The sequence below is a fragment of the Rosa chinensis genome, chromosome 5 (genome assembly GCF_002994745.2).
Source record: "Rosa chinensis cultivar Old Blush chromosome 5, RchiOBHm-V2, whole genome shotgun sequence".
In the NCBI taxonomy this organism is placed as follows: Eukaryota; Viridiplantae; Streptophyta; class Magnoliopsida; order Rosales; family Rosaceae; genus Rosa; species Rosa chinensis.
Window position 1 is genome coordinate 62042639 of NC_037092.1, and position 20965 is coordinate 62063603.

The following is a 20965-nucleotide window of genomic DNA, read 5'->3' on the forward strand; positions in this document are numbered from 1 at the left end:
ATGTCAGTGAGGTATTGTGGTAATCCACATTTGAATTTAATTTTAAGAGTTAAGAACACTCCAAATTCATTTTTGGAATCTCAACTCTCTCTTGATATTAAATCTAAAATTGAGTTTTAGTGATAGTCCTTAGAAAATAGTCCTTAAATGAGAATCCGAAGTGTACAGAGAACAAGCAGAGAGTAACAGACACTCAAAACAGAGGCCCAAAGCCGAACCGACGAACCAAGAGCATAACAGTTAGAAGAGGAAGACAAAAATCAGTTATCTGGTAAATCAAAGATGTCGTTCCACAACGTCCTGCGAACCCTGAAAACTGTGAAAGTAAGAACCCAAGTACCCTTTCAAGAATTCTGTGAACTAATCTCTGCAATCCCAAGTCCCTCAGCTGCTCCAAAACCCTTGAATCCCACCACCATTTCCCTCCTGTCCAAGCTCAACCCCAACTCTCTGCACCTCATCCTCTCAGAACCCACACTCAGCGCCTCCAAATGCCTTGTCTTCTTCAACTTCCTCCTCAAAAACCAGTCCTTTATCTCATTCAAACTTGACCTCCAAGCCCACTTGACTCTCATTTGCAGGCTTATCAGGGCAAGAAAGATCACACTTGCGGAGCAAGTTTTCAAGTCCATCTCGGTTGATCAAAATTCCAGGTACCCATTTCGTGCCATTGCTTCTTGTGTTGAAGTGTGTTGTCTTGAACCTGTGGTTGAAGCCAAATTGTTCAATTTGATGCTTAAAGTTTACTCTGATATCAAAAATTTCGATGGAGGTTTGGAGACTTTTGATTACATCAAGAGTATTGGGATTCGGATAGATGAGAGGACATATAATTTTTTTTCGGTTGCTATGAACAGAGCTGGTGAGGTGGAAAAGGGTATAGATTTCTTGTATAGATTGTTATATTCGGGCACTGGGGTCTCTGTGTATTGTTTGACAGCTGTGGTGGAGGGGATGTGTAGGAATGGAGAGATTACAAGGAGTAGAGAGTTGGTGCAGGAAATGGCTAGTAGGGGAATTAAACCCAATATCATCACATTCAATATAATGGTGGAAGCTTGTGCTAAGAGATGGAACTTTTCGGAGTTGGATTTGATTTTGCCTCTGATGGAAAAGGAAGGAGTTGCATTTGATGTCAAGACATATGAATTCTTGATCGATGGCTTCACGAGCTCCGGGAAGGTAGAAGAAGCCGAAAGATTGGTTGGGGAGATGCATGACAAGGGATTGAAAGTAAAAACTCATGTATACAATTTGATAATAAATAGCTATTGTAGAAAAGGTTTTCTGGAAGGTGCTCTTTCTTTGTTTTCCAAGATGGCTGAGAGAAGTATATTCCAGAATGCTGATACATACTGGTTTCTAATAAATGGTATTTGCAAGGTTGGAGAGATGGGGCTGGCAATGCAATATGTTAATGAGATGCAGAACAAGGGATTTGAATTAGACAATCTTGACTGCAACATCTTGGCTGATGGTTTTCGCAGCAAAGGGATGGCCAACGAGCTTTTTGAGTTACAGGCGTTGATGGAGAAAAAAAGTTCTAAAGCTAATGGCTTTAAACAGAAGAAAAATGGATACGACTTGACGAGGAAGCAGCCAGCTGTACATAATAATTAAAAGCAGTACGGGAGATTCACTTCGGTCATATATGAAGAAATAAGGAATTTGGTAGAATCCTATGATTGTAAAGCTGTTTTATACTGAAAGAAACGGGGGAGGGGCTATCATGGGAGAATGAAGCTCGATCAGAATTGGGATGGAGGATCAGAATTGCATGCTGGAGCTGGATCATAATCTTAGAAGTCATCGCACATTTATGGTAGGGAAAGCAGAATATATAGTAAACCAGTTTGAAATATGCTAAATGGGTTTGTGTGGATAGCAGTGCATATGCAAAAAACTCTCAAGACTGTGGAAGGAAAGAAAGATTAAATATACTAGTTGAGGTCATCACTATGTGACTTTACTCTGCCTGTGACAACTTCGAAGAAGATTAATTCTTAAATCTCCTTCTGGTTAGTATACTTTGCATCTCCCTTTGGTAATGGATTGAGAAATGAATATGATTTAGAAATAAAGGTACCACTATAAAAGTATAGCTGTGTGCATATGTCCCTTTCCTTCAGCAGTGTTATGTGATTACTATGTTTTGATGGCTGGGGAGCAAGTGATTCACATCCAGTTGAACATTGAGCACAGAGGGATATAGAGAGGATTGCTGGCTTGGCATTTTTCTATTTAGAGAGGTTAAGCTTGCTAACCATCAGATGGTTTATCTGAGGTGGCTAAATTCTGAGCTTGTTATCCATTGCAATATATTGTTTTCACTTAATAAGAAACCAACCATTTTGAAAACTTTATTTTCATTCCATCATTTCTCAAGCTGTGTTCATGGAATAGTTTTCTCTTTGTTAATGCATTCTTTTTAACAGACATAAAAGTTTGTGGCGTAAGCTACATAGGTCTTCCTATATGTTGAATATGATTTGCTGCAGCTGATGTCATATGTTGATGTAGAACTATTAATTTGAATTTTGATACCCTAAAAGAAGTACATGGAAATAAACCAACCTGTAATGCACGAATCGGAGTTGTATGAAATCATTAGTCTGAATTTTACTATTCATTATGAAATCATTAGTCATTCAATGTATGTGTATTTTGTATTTAACTTTACATGACCTGAATTTAGATAACTCATACTGGCTGACTAATGAGGATTCCATACTATCTCCCTATTCATCTTCTTGTATATTACTTTGTTCTATCTGTAGGCATTATTATGCAAGTTATGTGAGAATGGAAACATATTGGGAAATATTAATTTCCAATTCAAGTGAGGGAGGGTAAAATCTGTTATTTTATAGGTCCTGTGTCGTAAGAGGTTTTTCTCTTTTGCTTGGGTCTTTAATTTTCATCTTTTACCTAAAGATAGAGGGAGAAAGGAGAAAGGAGAAAGGAGGGTGGAAGGAGAAAGAAATGATGAATGTAAAAAAATTTAAAAAGAAAAACTACCTCCCTCCCTTCTCTCCTGTATTTTGCTTCTATCTCTAACTGAAAACAAGCCCTTAGCTATTGTTGGGCTAGCACTAGAAGTGCAATTTTTTCTTTTTGGGGTTTTGTGTAGCTAAAACTGGAAGAAAATAAGAAAAAGCTATGAAAAGTAATAGACTCCATAGGTCAAGTCTCCTTGCAATGTCAAATAGTTTCCATTTTTCCTCAGATTAGGTACCTTTAGCCACAGATTACATAACATTGTGAATTGTCGAGAAATGTAACAGAAAATATGGGTCTGCAAATTCAAATACACATGTAATACTTTACTTATTTTTATAAATTGAGTTTTGAAGCCTTATCAAATCCATACTAATTCGAATATTTGGGATGTGCTGTATTCTTGAATCATGTTGGTTTTGGAATAGTATTATGTTGACCATATAAAGCAGTAGTCATGGACACATTGAAGAGAAAGTACCTGCATTGTGCAAAAAGGCATATGTGATTGTGTTCATCTTTCACTCTGTCTTTCTCTTTTTCCTTTCAGATCACCCCAGATTTCAGAATGTTTCACTTGGCTCAATTGTGAAACTTGTATCATTTCATGAAATGCAGCAATTATGGAGGATATCTGTCCTTTCTACAGAACAAAGTTTTTGGTCTGGCGTGGTAAGACAAATTATATGACTATACCTTTATTATTGATTCCAGCTTCATCAATTTTAAGTTGGTTTTGGTGATACCTGAGTACAAGTTATATTTATATGATTTCTTAAATAGATACGATTAGATTGAATGTGATCAGTATCCCCTACGGCCCTACCTGTGAGCTGAGGCTTAAAGTGGGATATGCATGGTTTAGGGTTCTTGTTCTGTTGTCTTGTTTAAACGGCTAAGTGATATGCTCATAGTCTACTGAATGATCAACTAGGATTAAATGAGCCTTGCGCATTACTCTCTACTTTATTTTGAACTGTTTTTTTGTTATTATCAGGGTTGTTGTTCTTATATTGTAACAAATGTTTCATTCCCTTGCAATTTAAAGTGCATCCTTCATGACTGTAAGAACATATTTGTTTTTGACTTCTCATCCCATTCAATTTTCCTATAGAACATATTGATAACTTGATGCAAAAATTAAAATAACTTTGAGAACACCACTAATTGAATGATTGCTCTGCAGTATGATAAGGCCTTTAGAAGCAAATGCAGGAAGGGAAAATTGTTTTGTAATGATGAGTTGGAGCCTTTAGAATATTAAACTGGAAAGTAAACTAATATAAGTAGTAGGATAGCTCTAGCGAGTACCATGCTGAAATTCTTGTAACCCTCTTGATATTGGTCAAATATGATGGTGGATAGCCTTTTCTACAAGTGCATGTTTTAAGTGAGGGAAAAGGAATTCTGATTAGCTTTGTCCAAGGGAAGAACACTGATGCTGAGGAAATCTTCAAATCTATCTCAGTAGATGAGAAGTACTACGTCTCTGGTGTTGAAATTTTCTCTCTTAGTTAAAGCCAAACTGTTCAATTCAATTCTTAAGAGTTTATAGGATAGTGAATATTTCCACAAAGCATTGTTTGGAGGCTTTTTAATTCATGAACATTAGTGGCTCTTCGATTGATAAGAGGACCTATACATCATTTGCTTGATCTTAGCATATGTGGTGGATGCCAATTGCGTTTACATTTCTTGTGTCTATTGGTCAAATTGTTAAATAAGGTCTCATTGTATTCTTTAACAGTTGTGGTTGCTGAGCTGCGTTGGAGTAGAGAGATTAGAAGGAGATGAGAGTTGGCAGAGGAGATCAGATATCTTTACCTTCAATAAAATGGTGGATGCTTGTGCTAAGAGATGGAACTTTTTGGAGTTGGATCTTATATTGCTTTTGTTGGCAAAGGAAGGAGTGGCATTTGAGGCCAAGACACATCAAGCTGTCTTAAAGAAATTCGCTGTCAGAGAAATTTCTCAGGGACACTTCTCAGTATTCAGTTTGATTTTTTTTTTTTTTGAGTAAAATCCAATTGTTAATTGTCTTTTGCTCTCTAATTTGAGTTAATAGGGTTTTATATGTTTTGCTCGTTTTCCTCTACTCTCCATATAAATTAACTACTACTCGATAAGGGCCTCTTCATGGCTGCAAATATGATGCCTTGAATTTGTCTTAGTTCAAGCTTCAGTTCTCACCCACTAAACCTCATTTTTTTTAATTATTCTTTTTCTTCTTTTTATCTTTTCAAAAGCTTGATCATATAACACCAGCATGATGAGATTCGACATAACATGACTGTCCTACAAGCTTGTATGCATATTTGTTTCTTTTATTTTTTTGCCAACTGTTGCAACAACATACAGAGATTATACAAAACGTACGACTAATTCCAAAAGCCAACACACTTTGTTAAGTAACACAAAGATCTCTACATTTGTCTCTACTTCTCTAGTTACCAATCTAAGTTGGTATGATATGGGGGGAAGTCTAACATAAAGGTATTAAGCCATAATAGAAGTTTTAGTTCCTCTACTTCCTTCACTAATAAGGCAAATGAGGCCGTTGCAGAAGATGTATGAAGTTGCTAACTGGCTTGCCTTTTCTCTTTCATCTGCAGGTGCAAAGTCTCAAGGCACCAAGCAGCTTAGACTTATGGAGTGCAGGATGTGCTCATCAATCAGAGAATTCTCAACATGTTCCAACTTTCATGTTCAGGCGTTCAGCCATTGGCTACCTTTCATTATAGTACGCAAAACATAGATACACCTATCATTCTACATAAAATCATACGATATCTGGGCAACCAACTCCAATGACCCGTAAGTACACTCTCAGGAAATCCTTGGAACTTTTATTTCTCGAAAGAATTCAGTTCAACAATTAATATTTGGAAGACGAAACTGAAAAGCATTTCTAGACTTTGTGGACTTCGATAAAAAGAAGTACTAGTCCTCCCATATATTATCCCTCCTTCGATACCGTACAGTTTCTTTTAGATTCATTTTTTCATTATATTCTGTGTCGTGGATGCAAAATGGAAAAGGCAAGGTGGAGTCAGAACATACCAAGATCAGATCACAAATAGAACAGATTCATATATATAACCAAAAACAACAAATTATCATCAAAGAAGAACTTTATATTTCATTAGTCACAAGTTAAGTTACATAAGGAAAGAGATGAACAAAAACAAATGTATATCTTTGTTTCCTTCGTTTCTTTTTCTTGAAATCAACAACAAATCTTGATCTTTCCGTATATTCTTTAATTACTAGCTATGTGGGAACTGGGAAGATTGAAGCCACCTCCAAGATTGATCAATGATTCAAAAGACGTTAGTAGCTTGAAGAGTCGTTCTTGGCTTTTTGATGAGACCAGAACACTGGGCAGTTCTCTTCATCTTCACAGCTTCAAGATTTTTCACCTCCAAACAATTCAGATACTCTTTCCTCACTTTCTTCATCAGTTTGCTCCCTGCGTTGGATCCACTTCTTTTATTGCTTGAAGAAGAAGGTGGAACCTTATCCAAAACCCTAACTTGCCGGCTTCGTTTCCGGGCGCTTTCTTTCTGATACAGATTCTTCAACCTTTCACCCGCTTCTTTCTCAGCCTCTTCCATTCTCTTCAACTTGGCGTGGTACAATTCCGACCATTTGAAACTCACTTTCTTGATCTTCATCTTCTCGATCACCTCATCTGTGGCTTTAACACCGAAATCTCTCTCGAAGAACTTCTTCCACAGCTTATCGGTGATGGGACTCAGATCTTTACCTTTGGTGCTCTTCTCGATGTGAACCAACTGGTCTTTGGAGCAGTGTGGTAAGACCTGCTCCAGAAACTTGAAGTGGAGCGACCCAACATCCCCAAGATCGTCTCGATTGTCTATTGCAATGGAGACCCAACGCTCATCAAGACATATCAACTTTACCTCTTCCATTGTGATGATTGTTTTGCGAGTGAAGTGAGTGAGGGCTCTGGTTTCTTTTTGTCTTATTTATACGAAAATGAGGTCGGCTTGGTTTCCTTTTCCTTAAGGGATAAGGATAATTAAGGAGTAGTGATCAAGTAACTATCCTTTTCCTTATACCAAATGGCTTCTGCCAAGTAAATAGATTTGCTGTAAAGAGACCTAGATATTAGGTAGCTAGGGTTAAGAAAAATAAGTACGGCTCCCAAAAAATGGTATAGACTATCAATAACTCTGCTCTCATAAAGAGATAACTGGTATAGAGTAGAATGGGGATTTAGATCCGCTAAAGTTAGATTTCTTGTATTTACATAAATTTCATAAAATCTTACTCCTCCTTTTAATCTAATGGGTTTTATTGTGCCACATAAGCTAACATTCATTTCTACACTATTTTTTCTCAATTGAATGTTAACGTCGTTAAGATGTCACTACACCAAAAACGTTAACACACAACACTTTTTGCACAACGGAAAAAAAAAAGTGTTGTGTGATGAAGAAAAGTTAATCACACAACATGTTTAGTAAACTTACGTTGTATAAGGTGGTTAAAATTCTGAAGTTTTTGTTTAGAAAGTCATTGCACAACGGTTACAAGAATAATCTGTTGTGTGAATCAAAAAAAAATTTGCGGCAGATTTCCCTCCTAGATGGACTCAAATTTGGCTCCAAATTGTATAACAGTTTAGTTATTTGTGTTGTAGGAGTATACTTGCAAATCATCATACAATGGTTTTTAATGTGCCGTTGTGCAAGTAAGTAGCAGAATTTGGAGAAGTCTCCAAAATGACATTCATTCCCCCTCAAAACAAGCAAATTTGGCTTCAATGGTTTGTCATGCTTGCAACTTCCTACAACATAATGAACTATTTCTGTTGTGTGAATCAGAAATGCCTAACGTGAGCGCCAAAACTGGCATTTTAATTGCACAAGCGGGAAATTTTCATCTTTTGTTCCCTCAGCTATGTAGCAATTCAGACAACGTAAATGTATCTATATGTTGTTTGAGTAACTTAAAAAAAAAAGAAAAAAAAAAGCTATTGCTTAATGCCTTAGACAATTGAGGGCACATTTAAACAAAGTTGCTTGGCTATTTTTCATAACCTCTCGATCTCTTCTCTCAGGACGCCCAACACTCACAGCTCTCCATCTCTCTCGCGAAATCTATGTCCTCCTCATCGTTGAACTCTCACGTTCTACTCTCTCTCTCTCTCTCTCTCTCTCTCTCTCTTTTCAGATTGCTCCTCTCCCTATCTCACTCTGAGTGTTCTCTCGCTCACTTCTTCATCCAACTCTCTTCTTTACCCAGAAATCATAGTCTTCCTCTCTCTTTCATTCTGAAATCCCAAATAGGGAAACCTCAATCTTAGATTCCCCGAAATCAACCAAATCTCTATTGGTCGAACCCTCAATCTAAAACCCAAATTTCATTGACCTAACTCTCGTCTCCACAATTAGCCGGATTTACACCGCACAACCATGGGCCAGGAACTTGATGAAGAACAAGCAGCGCCGCTGGTCATCCTCCGATGGCAAGATTTGGGCGAGTTGCCAGAAAAACGAGCTGATTATTAAGGCTCCCGAAAAGGCGAGAACGGGGGGTGGAAGATGGTTTGCAGAAGATTGCTCAAGAACAACGGTGAATCTAGGGTTTTGTAGAAGAATACCCGATATCCATTGCTAGTTCCAGGTGAACTCTCTGCGAGATTGCACAATTTCAAGAACTCCCACTGCTTATTTCTGGGTATGATTCTTTTTCATGTTCTTCCTAGCGATAATTGGCAATTTTTGTTCTTTTTCAATTTCATCAAATCTCTTGGTTTGATAAGCCTTAGTAATCTAATTTCTGTTTTATGAATCTCATCGATATAGATCTATTTTTCTACACTTGGTGGAAACAAAAAGGTTAAGAATTTAAGTAGAATATACAGCAAGGCTTCTTGACAAATAACAATGGCAACTTTGTTGTTCAAGATGCATGTGATGTAATATGGCAGAGTTTTTAACTGATGCATGTGATGTAATATGGCAGTTCCAATACATTGAATATTGGAACTGGGTTAACGAGATGATTACTTTGTGGCAATTTGATCTTTGATTGTTGACAAGAAAAAGGTGATTACTTTGTGGAAGTTGATGTGTGTGTGAAAATGGGGAGGTAAGTTATTCTGTTACTTAGGTTGGACTTGCAAGGATAGGTGTTTATTATATGTCAGAATGGTCACTCAATTCAGCAATTTTTTACATGCCAATGAGCAGAATTAAAAAGTTTCTTTGGCTTCTGTAGAAAACAAGGAAGGGTAGGAGACTGGGAAATGGAGGATTTCAAACATTTTTACCTAAACACTTGGTGATTTAATTCTGCTCCGCTGTTCAAGCCATTCTTTTGCATATATCAACAGAGGGAAAAGGGTTTTTCTTAATGTTATTTGATTTGAATTTTTTTTTTGAATTATAAAACACAATTATGACATGATTACTGTCATGTCAAAAGGGTGAACTCATTGTTAAGGTGGTTGAATTTCCATAGAGACAGCTCTACAATACTCAATATGTAGACCCATAATATTATTTTCGTTTGGTGCAGAACGTCTTCAGTTTTGCTTTTGGGCCTAGAGTTAATTCAATTAAAATGATATCTTCTTCTGTTTTAGAATGTTTCATAATAATCACTTTGATTTGTGTTTTGTCTAGAATCTCTTCTTTCTTGCTTCTGGGGCCTTCTTATTTGCTGATCTCGGTGAGTTGTTTGTGTTTTATTTTCTATTGAGAATGGTATTTTTTGTTTTGATTATGCTAAATTCAGGTCTAATCAATTATTTTTTATATTTTGTTTCTGGTTTTGCTATTCTTTCTCTTTCTACTGCTGTTGCTGCTATCCGATTTGTTGTTCCCCCTGCATGCATAAATTGGCTCTTCCTTGCCTATTTCGGCGAGTTGCTTTTTATGTTGTCTGTTTTTTTTCCTTGGTCTTCATATTTTTGGTTTGAATCCTTTTGAGTTTGCTTATTTGCATAAGGAGTTTGTGTTATATGCATATGGTGCATATTTGAGCCGAGAATAAATTAGTCAGTTGATGCATATGGTGCAGAAATCTCAAACTGCAGAATGTCTATTTGAAATTGCAGAATGGTTGAATCATTCATAGCAAAGTCATTGAAAAGCTATATATTTCTTGGTCTAAAGGTAGCTAGATGTCTATAAATAAGTTACTGGAAAAAACAATATTGGAATTTCTTTTGCTTCCTGATGCTGTCATTTTGTATTATGTTCATAATGTTTTTCATTTCTCATCTTTTTTTGTTAAGAAATTCTAATTACCTATGTGATTTGTTTTATGACTTTGCAGCATTGTTCTTTTACATGGAACTCCAGGGACTAGAAAAACCGCTTTATGTAAAGCATTAGCTCAAAAACTATCCATCTGATTTAACTCCAGGTTCGTGGATGTATCACTTTTCTCTCCATTAAGTCATGTGTTTGTATATTTGTAGAATGCCCGACTCATGGTTTTATGATTTACAGATACCTACAGTCCCAATTGCTTCAAATTAATGCACATTCTCTATTCAGCAAATGATACTCTGAAAATGGCAAGCTGGTATGTAGTCGACACTATCACTGAATATGACTGCTCTTTGTAAACTAAAGTTGGATTTGGACCACGTGCTCTTTGTAAACTAATCTGCTAGTGATCTGATAGTTGTTTTGATTGGTGAAATTTACTGATTTGCTTGATCGAGTTTGGAACCTTCAGATTCTATTCAGGTACCATGCTCTCCCTTTTTCCTTTTGCAGGCTATTTTCTAAGCTTTTTCATCAGATGTAATACAAAAGATCAAAATTAACATTTTGCATTTAGTTGAGGGTCAAGTTCATATATTCAAGCTTTTCCTAATTCCCTTCAACCATGGCATGTGCCCACAAGCCCTTGACTTGGAGTTACAGGACAGTAGTAAACTAGTAATGGTAGGTATCATAATGAACATAAAGTAGAGGAGTAGTAATGAGCTAGATCCCTAAGGATTCATAGAGTCCTTCCAAACTGTACCATTGAAAATAAGATGAGACAAAAAGAACAAATATAGCACTATCAAAACTGAGATTTGAGGATGGCATTGTCAAGCTATAATTCATGTTATTTCTTATCCTTCATTTGGTTTGGAAGACCTCCATCAATACTATGTTGTCCCTCACCTTTGGTTACATTCACCAAATTGTATAAAGTGGTGAATGAGGCCGACAGATGTATGAGTTTAATTTTTGTTGCTAGAATGAGGCAAGATTAATTAGACTACAGAATACCATTTTGATTAAAGAAGCAACTGAATGTGCAGATGGACAGAAAATATGTAATAATGTCATTGTATAAGTTTCATTCTTTAGAGTATTTGGCCATTTAGCTTTCTTTCTTATTTTGTTCAGGAAATTACTAAGGCCCTTTATGCAGTTATCTTGCTTCGCTTTTTTTTTTTTTTCTCTCCCTACTTGACCAGCTTGACTTACTAAACCTAATGCTGACTATAATACTAAACAATATCCGTTTCACCGGACTGAGATTATAGATGAATAGAGGAGAAGAGAGATGCAGGTATTACCTATGGATTACTGATGTAGAGATTAGTTATCAGCTTTATCTGATTCGGAGAATTTCTGGTGGTAGTATATATCAATTAGTTATCAGCTTTACGAATCATATCGAATCTCATCGATATACTCATGCATTTCACTTTTGTTTCATACATAAATGATCACTATATCGATTTGAAGTTTGTAAGTAACATTGGTTGGTATATATTAGCATGTATCAATCAAATCATATTAAGAGTGTAGCAAATGACTAATATACAACTCAGAGATGTATATGACTTCTATTTGGACAACTTGACTTGCAACTTTCAATATTTAAATCATAAGCATAACAATTTGATATATGCACTTTTGGATGGCATGCAAAAGGTTGTGTTCAGATGGATAGAGAGTAATTTCAACTTTCTGAAGCTTATTTGTTTGTATATAGGTTCTGGACTGGCTTTTTGGCTGAGGTGTCTTTGGTTGGACATTTGGACAGAAATTGCAAACCACTCACTTCAACTTTAAAGGTTTGACACCATGGCTGCATAGATTAAGTTCCTGGAATAGTGGGAAGACAAGAGTTTGTATCAATATGTTGGCTATTGAAACCAAGTTCCTGCACAAACTCTATATGTGGCATGTTTTACGTAGTTATATAAGCTTTTGGGAAATGCTTTTAACAATATTAAGAGATATATGGAATAGGTTTGATTACTCATTTGAGCATTTGCAATGTGTTTTCTTTCCAATTGATCAACGATCTAGACGTACCATTATTTACGTAATAATGGAGCATTAATTTTGCCTAATTCTGATCACACAATGATCAGGTAACAAAAATGGGACAAAAATACATTGTAATCAATCATATCACACATCGGTTTTTAATGAATCAATGTCTTCTGATTTACACTCAGACAACAGAATTAATTGAACTCTGTTGTCCTATAAGTTAATCACACAACAGAAGCAATTGAACCCTGTTGTCCTAAAGTTAATCACACAACAGATATAGTCTAAGAACTGAAGTTTGAAGAGTAATCAGACAACAGACAAAATAAAAAAATGTTGTCTGACATGCTTAACATACAACGGTTGCAAACTGGCACTGTTGTCTGAAGACGCCCCTCAACTGCTGCGCAGCTGCTCTGGGCATCTACCGAGCCATTTGCCGAGCTATCACACAACGGTTATAACACATACCTGTTGTCTGTGTTTTTATCACACAACTGTGTTCCACCGTTGTCTGATTTTTCATCAGACAACGGCTCACTCTACAACGGTGGGTCTTCAAATCACACAACGGTTTTCTGCCGTTGTCTGATAACAAAATTGGTATAGTGGGTGGTAAAAGAAAAAAAAAAAGGGAAATGATCATTCACCCAATTTCAGCTTAAAAATTGCCCACTTGCTCCACTAACAGTTTTTAACCCCATTTACCCAAAACACTCTAAGGGATTATTTCCCTAATACCCAATTAATTCTTTTTTATTCTTTTATTTATTTTTGGGACTTTTTTGCCCTCTCCTTCTTTCTCACTTAGAGAGAAAAGTCATCCTCCACCTTGCTATGCTCTGGTGACCAGTGGCCGGCCGCAGACTCCGGCGACCGATGACCTGAATCCGGCGACCTGAATCCCGAATCCGACTACCGGACTGGTGACCGGATTCCCGCGTCTGATTTTATTACTCCCCAATAATACCCAGTAATCATATTATTGCCCCCCAATAAACTTGTTACCGGGGATCAATAATTAGTGAAAAATGAAGATGTTTTGAAATTTGAAAGATTTCGGAGGTTTATCTAAATAAATAATTTTATTATTGCCCCCCAATAATCTTATTATTGCCCTAATAAACATTTTATTACCCCTCAGTAATCTTATTATTGCCCTACAATACTCATATTATTGCCCCAATAATCATATTATTGCCCTCAAGTGAACCAAAATGAATACACTACTGTTCGCTCAAAAATTGTCTCGGCCGCGTTTCACTGGGCCGAGGTCTTCTTTGGCTTACACGTGTCCTTCTGGAGTGGTGACGTGTGCGCGGGCGTGCCAACTTGCGGCCGGTAGGCCAAGCGAGGTTTTGTTCTAGATTGTAGATCTTGCGCCGATCTGACTTCTGATCAGTTGATTGTGGGCTAAGGAAGGATCGATCTTGGTCGAAGGGTTCTCTCTGCCTTGAATGCAAGGACTTTAGCATGAATCGGCCTTATCTAGCCGCAGTGCTGTGTAATGTAAAGTAAATAACGTAAAGTAAACAACAGAAAATAAAAGTGCAAGTAAAGACAAAGTAAAGTGCAGGAATGTAAAGTGCAGCAAATAAAGTGCAGGAAGATAAACTGCTTGAATGTAAAGAGCAACAAAGTAAAGTGCAGGAAAGATAAATACCAGTAAAGAAAGCGATAAGATAAACACATAAAGATTGATAAGTGTTGCTGAAATGTTGAAATGTATTGAGATGAAATTTGTGTAATCGCGTAGAGTGTTTGGTTGAGGACCTCTAACAATGAATCCTATGGTCCTTTTTATAGTGAAGCTAAACTATTGAATGAAGGAAAAGAAACAATTTCAGCCTTCACAGTTAAGACCGCATGGATTACAAATAGAACAGTATTCATGTTTGTGATATCGTTATCAATGATTGATTCTATCATGACCAATCAATCAGGTCTTGTAACTGATGATTGGCAATAACACCTCCTAATGCTCATTCAAGTTAATTGCCCCAAACTTCGGTAACGTTTCTCCTGACAATCAACCTCTTTGATGTGTCGCGGCTAATTAGCCGCGGTCATTCATTATGACTTGTGGGTCTGCTGTCACTCATTAAACTTTGTGATTTACTTGATTTCTTCCGATTTAATAATGGCTTTCTGCACACGTTATTTTTAGTCATCAATTTGACTTTATGCTTAGACAATCAATAGTCGACTCACTTGGGGGGCTACATCTCATGAATTCAATGAATAATCGTAGCCGGCAAAGGACCATATTAGCTGGTATCACGAGTACCACGGTTGTTGAAGAGCCGCACTTGAACGGACGCGGTTAATAAAGGTCCATGGTTAACTAATTGTATACTGGGCATATAGAATGTATAACTTATAATACTCAACTCTTTGGGTGGTACCGGCGAGTTGGTATCACGAGTACCACGGTTGTTGAAGAGCCGCACTTGAACAGACGCGGTTAATAAAGGTCCATGATTATAAATTCAACCTGAACTTAGTTGAATTTTCCATGGCACACAAGGGAACTAGTTTGCTGATGAGTTTCATCGCAGTCTATGTCCATGTTCGCTAGTTTTTCTTCCAACTCAAAATCATTATCTCCTTTTCCCAGCTCCGCGGCGTACTTAAGTTCTCGTTGGCAAATGTGTTCTTCCATCTTCAAAAGAAGCTTCCTCTCTTATGGAGTTACCCCATATGTACTGATAACCGAGTACATTCTGTGGTACTCCTTTAGATACTTGAGATCTCGCTGGGATACTGGTAAATCCACAGTGTCAGCTACCAACTCCACACCATCTATTTGTGCCTAATACAAAATCTTCAAACCTGCACTTGATGTACGTTGCACCATTAGAGGCTCAAGACCTGGGTTTTCTGTTAACGCTTTCAGAGTATCTAGTTCTTCCCACGTCGGCCCGTACAAAGCTAAAGCCGAATGTGTCTTGTGGTACTCCTTCATGGTAGTCTAACCCGTTGTGGAAAAAGGAGGTAGCTTGTTTCTCAGGATTTCAACTTTCAACTTCCCAACTTGAGAGTTCTCCGTGACTCCAAGGGGTACCTTGTCAGATGCAGTTGCTGGAGCTATCTCGGTAGCAGGAGCATAATGGGCTCCTTTCTTCTCATCCTCTGCAAGTGGCCCTGGGGTTTTTGTTGACATAGAAGTGGATCCTGAATTAAATCTCCTTGTTGGATGACGACTACCATGCAGCTTTTGTTGATTTTCTCTCTCCCAGCATCCATGAAAACTTTGTATGTTGCCTTTGTACTCAAGTTTCTTTTGTACCTCTTGATCTTTCTTGCCAACGCCAACCTTCTGGCCATGGCAAGTTCTCATTGCTGCCGGCGTTTTTGGGTTTTGGATAAAGGTTCAATGCGGTGATCTCTAGATACTTTGCCGTACCATCTATTGTCATGGGTGACCGGAGGCTTGTATGTCCGTGGCCTCCTTTCATCATATTCCCGGGTGCCTCCATTATTCGGAGTAGAATTCCTGCTGGCCCAACTAGTGAGGCTAGTACGGTCATACACCATAGGAGATTTTCCTTTTTCTCGATTAGTCTGACCATGCTTTATTGGAGAACTTTCCTTCTTGCTACTATCATAAGGAGGGTTATCATAATAAAGCCTTCTACGGACAGGCTTTGGCTCGATCTTTGCGGCTACTGGTCTCTCTCTCTCTCTTAGCGGGCTCTTCTCCACGCCTTCTACAATAACTTGGTTCTGTGGCCGAAGATATTCTCTAACCGCTTTGCACTTGTGACTGAGACTTTTGAGAATCCCCTTGATCAAGCAGCTTACCCTTCTCCCTGACTCTGTCGCTGTCATGAGTCTTTGGTTGCAGAATTTTATCAAGACCAACCTCCTTCTGGCACCTTCCACATAGCACTGCGGCCACTGGGACTTGAGCAGTTGTTAACTTAGAAGGAGAAAGCTTGATTAAACCCACCATCACTCCTTCAGCCATAGAGAGGTCTTTCTGCTTTGTACTCATGTCGCCTGCCATGGGAATCCCAGCACTAATCATATTCACTTTGGCAGTCGGGAAAGGGTCGCTATCCACCTTCATTGTAGAAATTGACTTGTCAGGGAACTTGAGCTTTCCTTGATCGATTAAGTTCTGCACAACATCATGAAAGATAACACAATTATTGGTCGAATGTTTCCAGGAATTATGAAATTTACAAAACATTCTTCCTTTTATTTGTTCAACAGATGGTAAAACATGTCCAACAGATAATTTAATTAACTTCGCGGCTAAAAGTTGATCAAAGATCAAATCAGCCTTGCGAATGTCAAAGGAATACGTGCGTGGTGGAGACTTATAAGTGTCGTGTAGAGAACATGCAACTGACTCAGTTTTCTCTAAAGCCTTGCATACAAAAGGCCGTTTCACAGTAAGCTCAGCTGAATTAATTTCGGCCATATCTTCGTCGCTACTCCACTCTTCAATATGGGCCGCGCCAACGGCCTGACTAGTGTAGTATGTGCCTATTGAAGCAAGCCTTTTTCTGTACTTCCTCTCTCAAAATTGCATCGTATCTTATGACTCTGGATTCAAGTTCATAAAGATCTCTGAATGTCAGACCTTCGAACTTTTTCCTAAACTCAAAGCCAAGTCCTGCCAATGCCATCTCTACAAACTCAGATTCTGGTAACTGCGCTTTGCATCTGGCTCTTAGGAGTTTAAATCTCCCTCTATACTCTTGAGCAGTCTCATTGGCCGTCTGAAATGATTTAGCCAACTCAGCTACCGGTATGTTCTGCTCTGCCTTGTGGAATCGGTCATGGAATGCTCGCTCAAGTTCTCTCCAATTTTGGATAGAATTGGGTGGTAGGTTCACGAACCACGAAAAGGCTGGACCAGTAAGAGAATTGATGAACAATTGCATGCGGTTCTCTTCACTATTTGCCTCACCACACTGTGAAATAAACCGCCCGATGTGTTCAATCGTAGACTGATAAGCATCCCCATAAAACAAATGGAAAGCGGGAACATGGTATCGATGTGGTAAGGGAACTTGGTCGATATGAGGTGGATACGGCTTCGTATAAGTAGGTCTATCTACCCGCTGGCGCAGATCACCCACCATGCCCTCCACCAGATTCTGAATTTCATTAAAGAGAACAGGTTTATTATGATCGCCATGCCATGGCTGCATTTGTTGTTGCTGGTTTTGGATAGGCTGCCACTGTATTCCATGCTCCGCGTGATCTGGTGGATTATGATGCAGGGGAACTTGTTGGCCATATGCTTAATATGTCGTTTGGTTCGGCCAGGGCTGCAGACCAGTAGTTTGTTGTTGCGCATATACATGTTGATTGAGGGGTTGAACATGTCTCGCAACATTATTTTGGTTGAGGGTTTGATGAGCCAGGTGGTTCTGAGGCCGTGGAATCTGGTGTACATGATTCTGGTTGCTTGTATTTTGCCCAAAGTGTCCATTAGAAAAAACTTGTTGAGTTGACACTTGATGAACTGACTGCTGTCGAGGCTCTAAGAAAGAATGTTGTTGACTTAGAGAATGAACAGTCGCGGCTGGTCTCATCGGCAATGGTGCAGCCTGTCCAGTTGGATGTGGTATTTGTTGTGTTTGACTGCTTTGACCTTGCTCAAAAGACCAATTTCTTTTGCCTTCATTCTGATTGCTATGCGGCACTTGTGTTCCTGTTCCAGTCTGAAACCAACGTAGCCACGCATTCATCATATCAGACTGGACTCCCATGCTGCGGTTGAGTTGCCTAAAACCATTTTCAAGATTGCGGTCGAGCCGAGTAAAACAATTTTCAAAACTTCGACCCATCCGACCGATGCCATCTTCAACGTTGTCAAGATCATTGTTAAGACTCTGCCAAGATACATCTTCCGCAGTGGTTGCTGGTGCCCTCGTAGGTACTAGTTCATACAATGGATTAAATCTTGATGGCAACAGAGTCTTTCCTGTACCAACACTTGCAGACGCGTTAAGCGGCTCATATAACAGATTATAGCCCGAAGAGAATCCCCAAGGGAACGATCCGGTACTGGCTGTAGCTGCTGGTACACCTACTGACTCATAAGGAGGGGTATACCCAGGTGGCAGGCCCTATGGATAAGTTACAGGATCATACGGTCGAGTACCAGCCGCAGTTGTAAAATCAACTCGATTTGTTGTCCCTGAGGTTTGGACGATATGTGACTGCGGCTGCTGACTGAAAGATGGATGACTCACCGTAGTGGAGGCCGACACTACCGTGGTGGTCGTAGCGACTGATGATGCAGGACGTGCCATGACTCCACTCGTAGAGATCCCACTTAATGTCGAAGCCGATGATTGAACTGATGTCATTGGGAGACTTGACATGGGCACAATGAGATCTCTAGAAGTAGCTGATTTGTTAGGACAAAAAGAAGAGGTGTGGCCTTGTTGCCTACACCTGTAACAACGATTCCCTCGAGACTTGGCGTAGGGATCTGGTAACATTCACCGAGTGTTGTCCCACTGGGCGTGCCAAAAGATGTTCGCTCAAAAATTGTCTCGGCAGCGTGTCACCGAGGCCGAGGTCTTCTTTGGCTTACACGTGTCCTTCTGGAGTGGTGACGTGTCCTTTTGGAGTGGCTTACACATTGAAGAGAAAGTACCTGCATTGTGCAAAAAGGCAGATGTGATTGTGTTCATCTTTCACTCTGTCTTTCTCTTTTCCCTTTCAGATCACCCCAGATTTCAGAATGTTTCACTTGGCTCAATTGTGAAACTTGTATCATTTCATGAAATGCAGCAATTATGGAGGATATCTGTCCTTTCTACAGAACAAAGTTTTTGGTATGGCGTGGTAAGACAAATTATATGACTATACCTTTATTATTGATTCCAGCTTCATCAATGTTAAGTTGGTTTTGGTGATACTTGAGTACAAGTTATATTAATATGATTTCTTAAATAGATAGGATTAGATTGAATGTGATAAGTATCCCCTACGGCCCTGCCTGTGAGCTGAGGCTTAAAGTGGGATATGCATGGTTTAGGGTTCTTGTTCTGTTGTCTTGTTTAAACGGCCAAGTGATATGCTCATAGTCTACTGTATGATCAACTAGGATTAAATGAGCCTTGCGCATTACTCTCTACTTTATTTTGCACTGTTTTTTTTGTTATTATTCATGAATTAAAAAGCCTCCAAACAATGCTTTGTGGAAATATTCACTATCCTAATAAACTCTTAAGAATCGAATTGAACAGTTTGGCTTTAACTAAGAGAGAAAATTTCAACACGAGAGACGTAGTACTTCTCATCTACTGAGATAGATTTGAAGATTTCCTCAGCATCAGTGTTCTTCCCTTGGACAAAGCTAATCAGAATTCCTTTTCCCTCACTTAAAACATGCACTTGTAGAAAAGGCTATCCACCATCATATTTGACCAATATCAAGAGGGTTACAAGAATTTCAGCACGGTACTCGCTAGAGCTATCCTACTACTTATATTAGTTTACTTTCCAGTTTAATATTCTAAAGGCTCCAACTCATCATTACAAAACAATTTTCCCTTCCTGCATTTGCTTCTAAAGGCTTTATCATGCTGCAGAGCAATCATTCCATTAGTGGTGTCACTATGCCAAAAAGGTGATCGTACGACACACATCAGACGACAGAAGCCTAATTTTCTGTCGTCTCAATTTTTCAGACGACATAAAAATGTAATTATGTTGTCTGAATACTCACTGAAACACACTTTTTTCATTTTGAATAAGAGGGTGGCATTCAGACAACATAATAACGTTGTTAGTTCAAGATAGAAATATAACTATCATTTTCATTCATCTGAAGCCGAGAAGGTAGTCATATTCAGACAACGGTGATAAGAAAATTCTATTGTCTGAATATAAATTGTTGAAATTTTGGAATTCTCCCTCCATGCTCGTTTGACCATTTCCCTCTCAAAATGGTCAAACCCTAGTTGAGTCAAAAGACCAGTAACATTCAAACAACAGATTTAGAGAAATTGTGTTGTCTGATCAATTTTTTAATTTCGGTATTTTCTTTTTCCTTTGAAAGTCCCATGTCCTTAAGCCTGATATTTTTTTCATTTGGTCTAAAACTCTCAAGTCTCGAGTAGAGTTTCTCTTTGGGTCACCCACTCACCCCTTCTCCATCACTCTTCCGCTCTAGCTGTTTCTTTCCTACATAACTCATCACCCCATAGCTGTTTCTCCATCTATGAACGAGGAACTAGTGTAGCTTTTGGGTACTCGAATCCAAAAGCCCCAACTACATTTTTCTCTCTCTTTACTCGTTAGATCACCCGTTCGTCCAACCCTAGAATCGTAAAAAACTAGATTAGTTGCAGTAGCCATGGCCATCTCTGCCATGGACCCAAAAGCCGTGAAATCGGACTTGGTCTTCATCCTCGACTACGGCTCCCATACACCCACCTCATCACTCGCCGCATCCGATCCCTCTCCGTCTTCTCTCTCACCATCTCCTGCACCAGCCCCCTCAAGGCCATCACCGACCTCAACCCCAGTGTTGTCATCCTCTCCGGCAGTCCCCATTTCGTCCACACCGACGACTCCCCCAGCTTCCCAACCGGGTTCACCGAGTGGGTCGAGGCCCACGACTTCTTCGTCCGCATAATCTGCTATGGCTTGCAACTGATTGTGCAGAAGCTTGGCGGGGTGGTTAGGGCTGGGAAGAAGCAAGACTATGGCAAGATGGAGAT

At 38.9% G+C, this 20965-nt stretch overlaps 2 protein-coding genes across 5 annotated transcripts; one reads left to right on the top strand and one right to left on the bottom strand.

The window, feature by feature from the left end:
- The first annotated feature begins 170 nt into the window (after positions 1 to 170).
- Positions 171 to 19036, top strand: LOC112201875 (pentatricopeptide repeat-containing protein At2g28050). 4 transcript variants are annotated; one of them, XM_040507264.1, is made up of 3 exons: positions 171 to 2284; positions 3548 to 3669; positions 4745 to 5198. In XM_040507264.1, the coding sequence occupies exon 1, from the start codon at positions 283 to 285 to the stop codon at positions 1618 to 1620; it is 1338 nt and encodes a 445-aa protein (XP_040363198.1). In that variant the 5' UTR covers positions 171 to 282; the 3' UTR covers positions 1621 to 2284; positions 3548 to 3669; positions 4745 to 5198. The 4 variants fall into 4 exon arrangements, with proteins under 4 accessions (XP_040363198.1, XP_040363199.1, XP_024198567.1 ...); XM_040507265.1 differs by having other exon boundaries at positions 171 to 2249; XM_024342799.2 differs by having other exon boundaries at positions 171 to 2018; positions 4745 to 5197.
- Positions 6318 to 6929, bottom strand: LOC112163799. Its single transcript, XM_024300057.1, has one exon. It carries the CDS (start codon positions 6927 to 6929, stop codon positions 6318 to 6320), a length of 612 nt encoding a protein of 203 aa, XP_024155825.1.
- Positions 19037 to 20965: the final 1929 nt, after the last annotated feature.

Coding starts and splice junctions, on each gene's coding strand:
- LOC112201875 (XM_024342803.2), top strand. CDS start 283: ATGTCGTTCCACAACGTCCTGCGAACCCTGAAAACTGTGAAAGTAAGA.
- LOC112163799 (XM_024300057.1), bottom strand. CDS start 6,929: ATGGAAGAGGTAAAGTTGATATGTCTTGATGAGCGTTGGGTCTCCATT.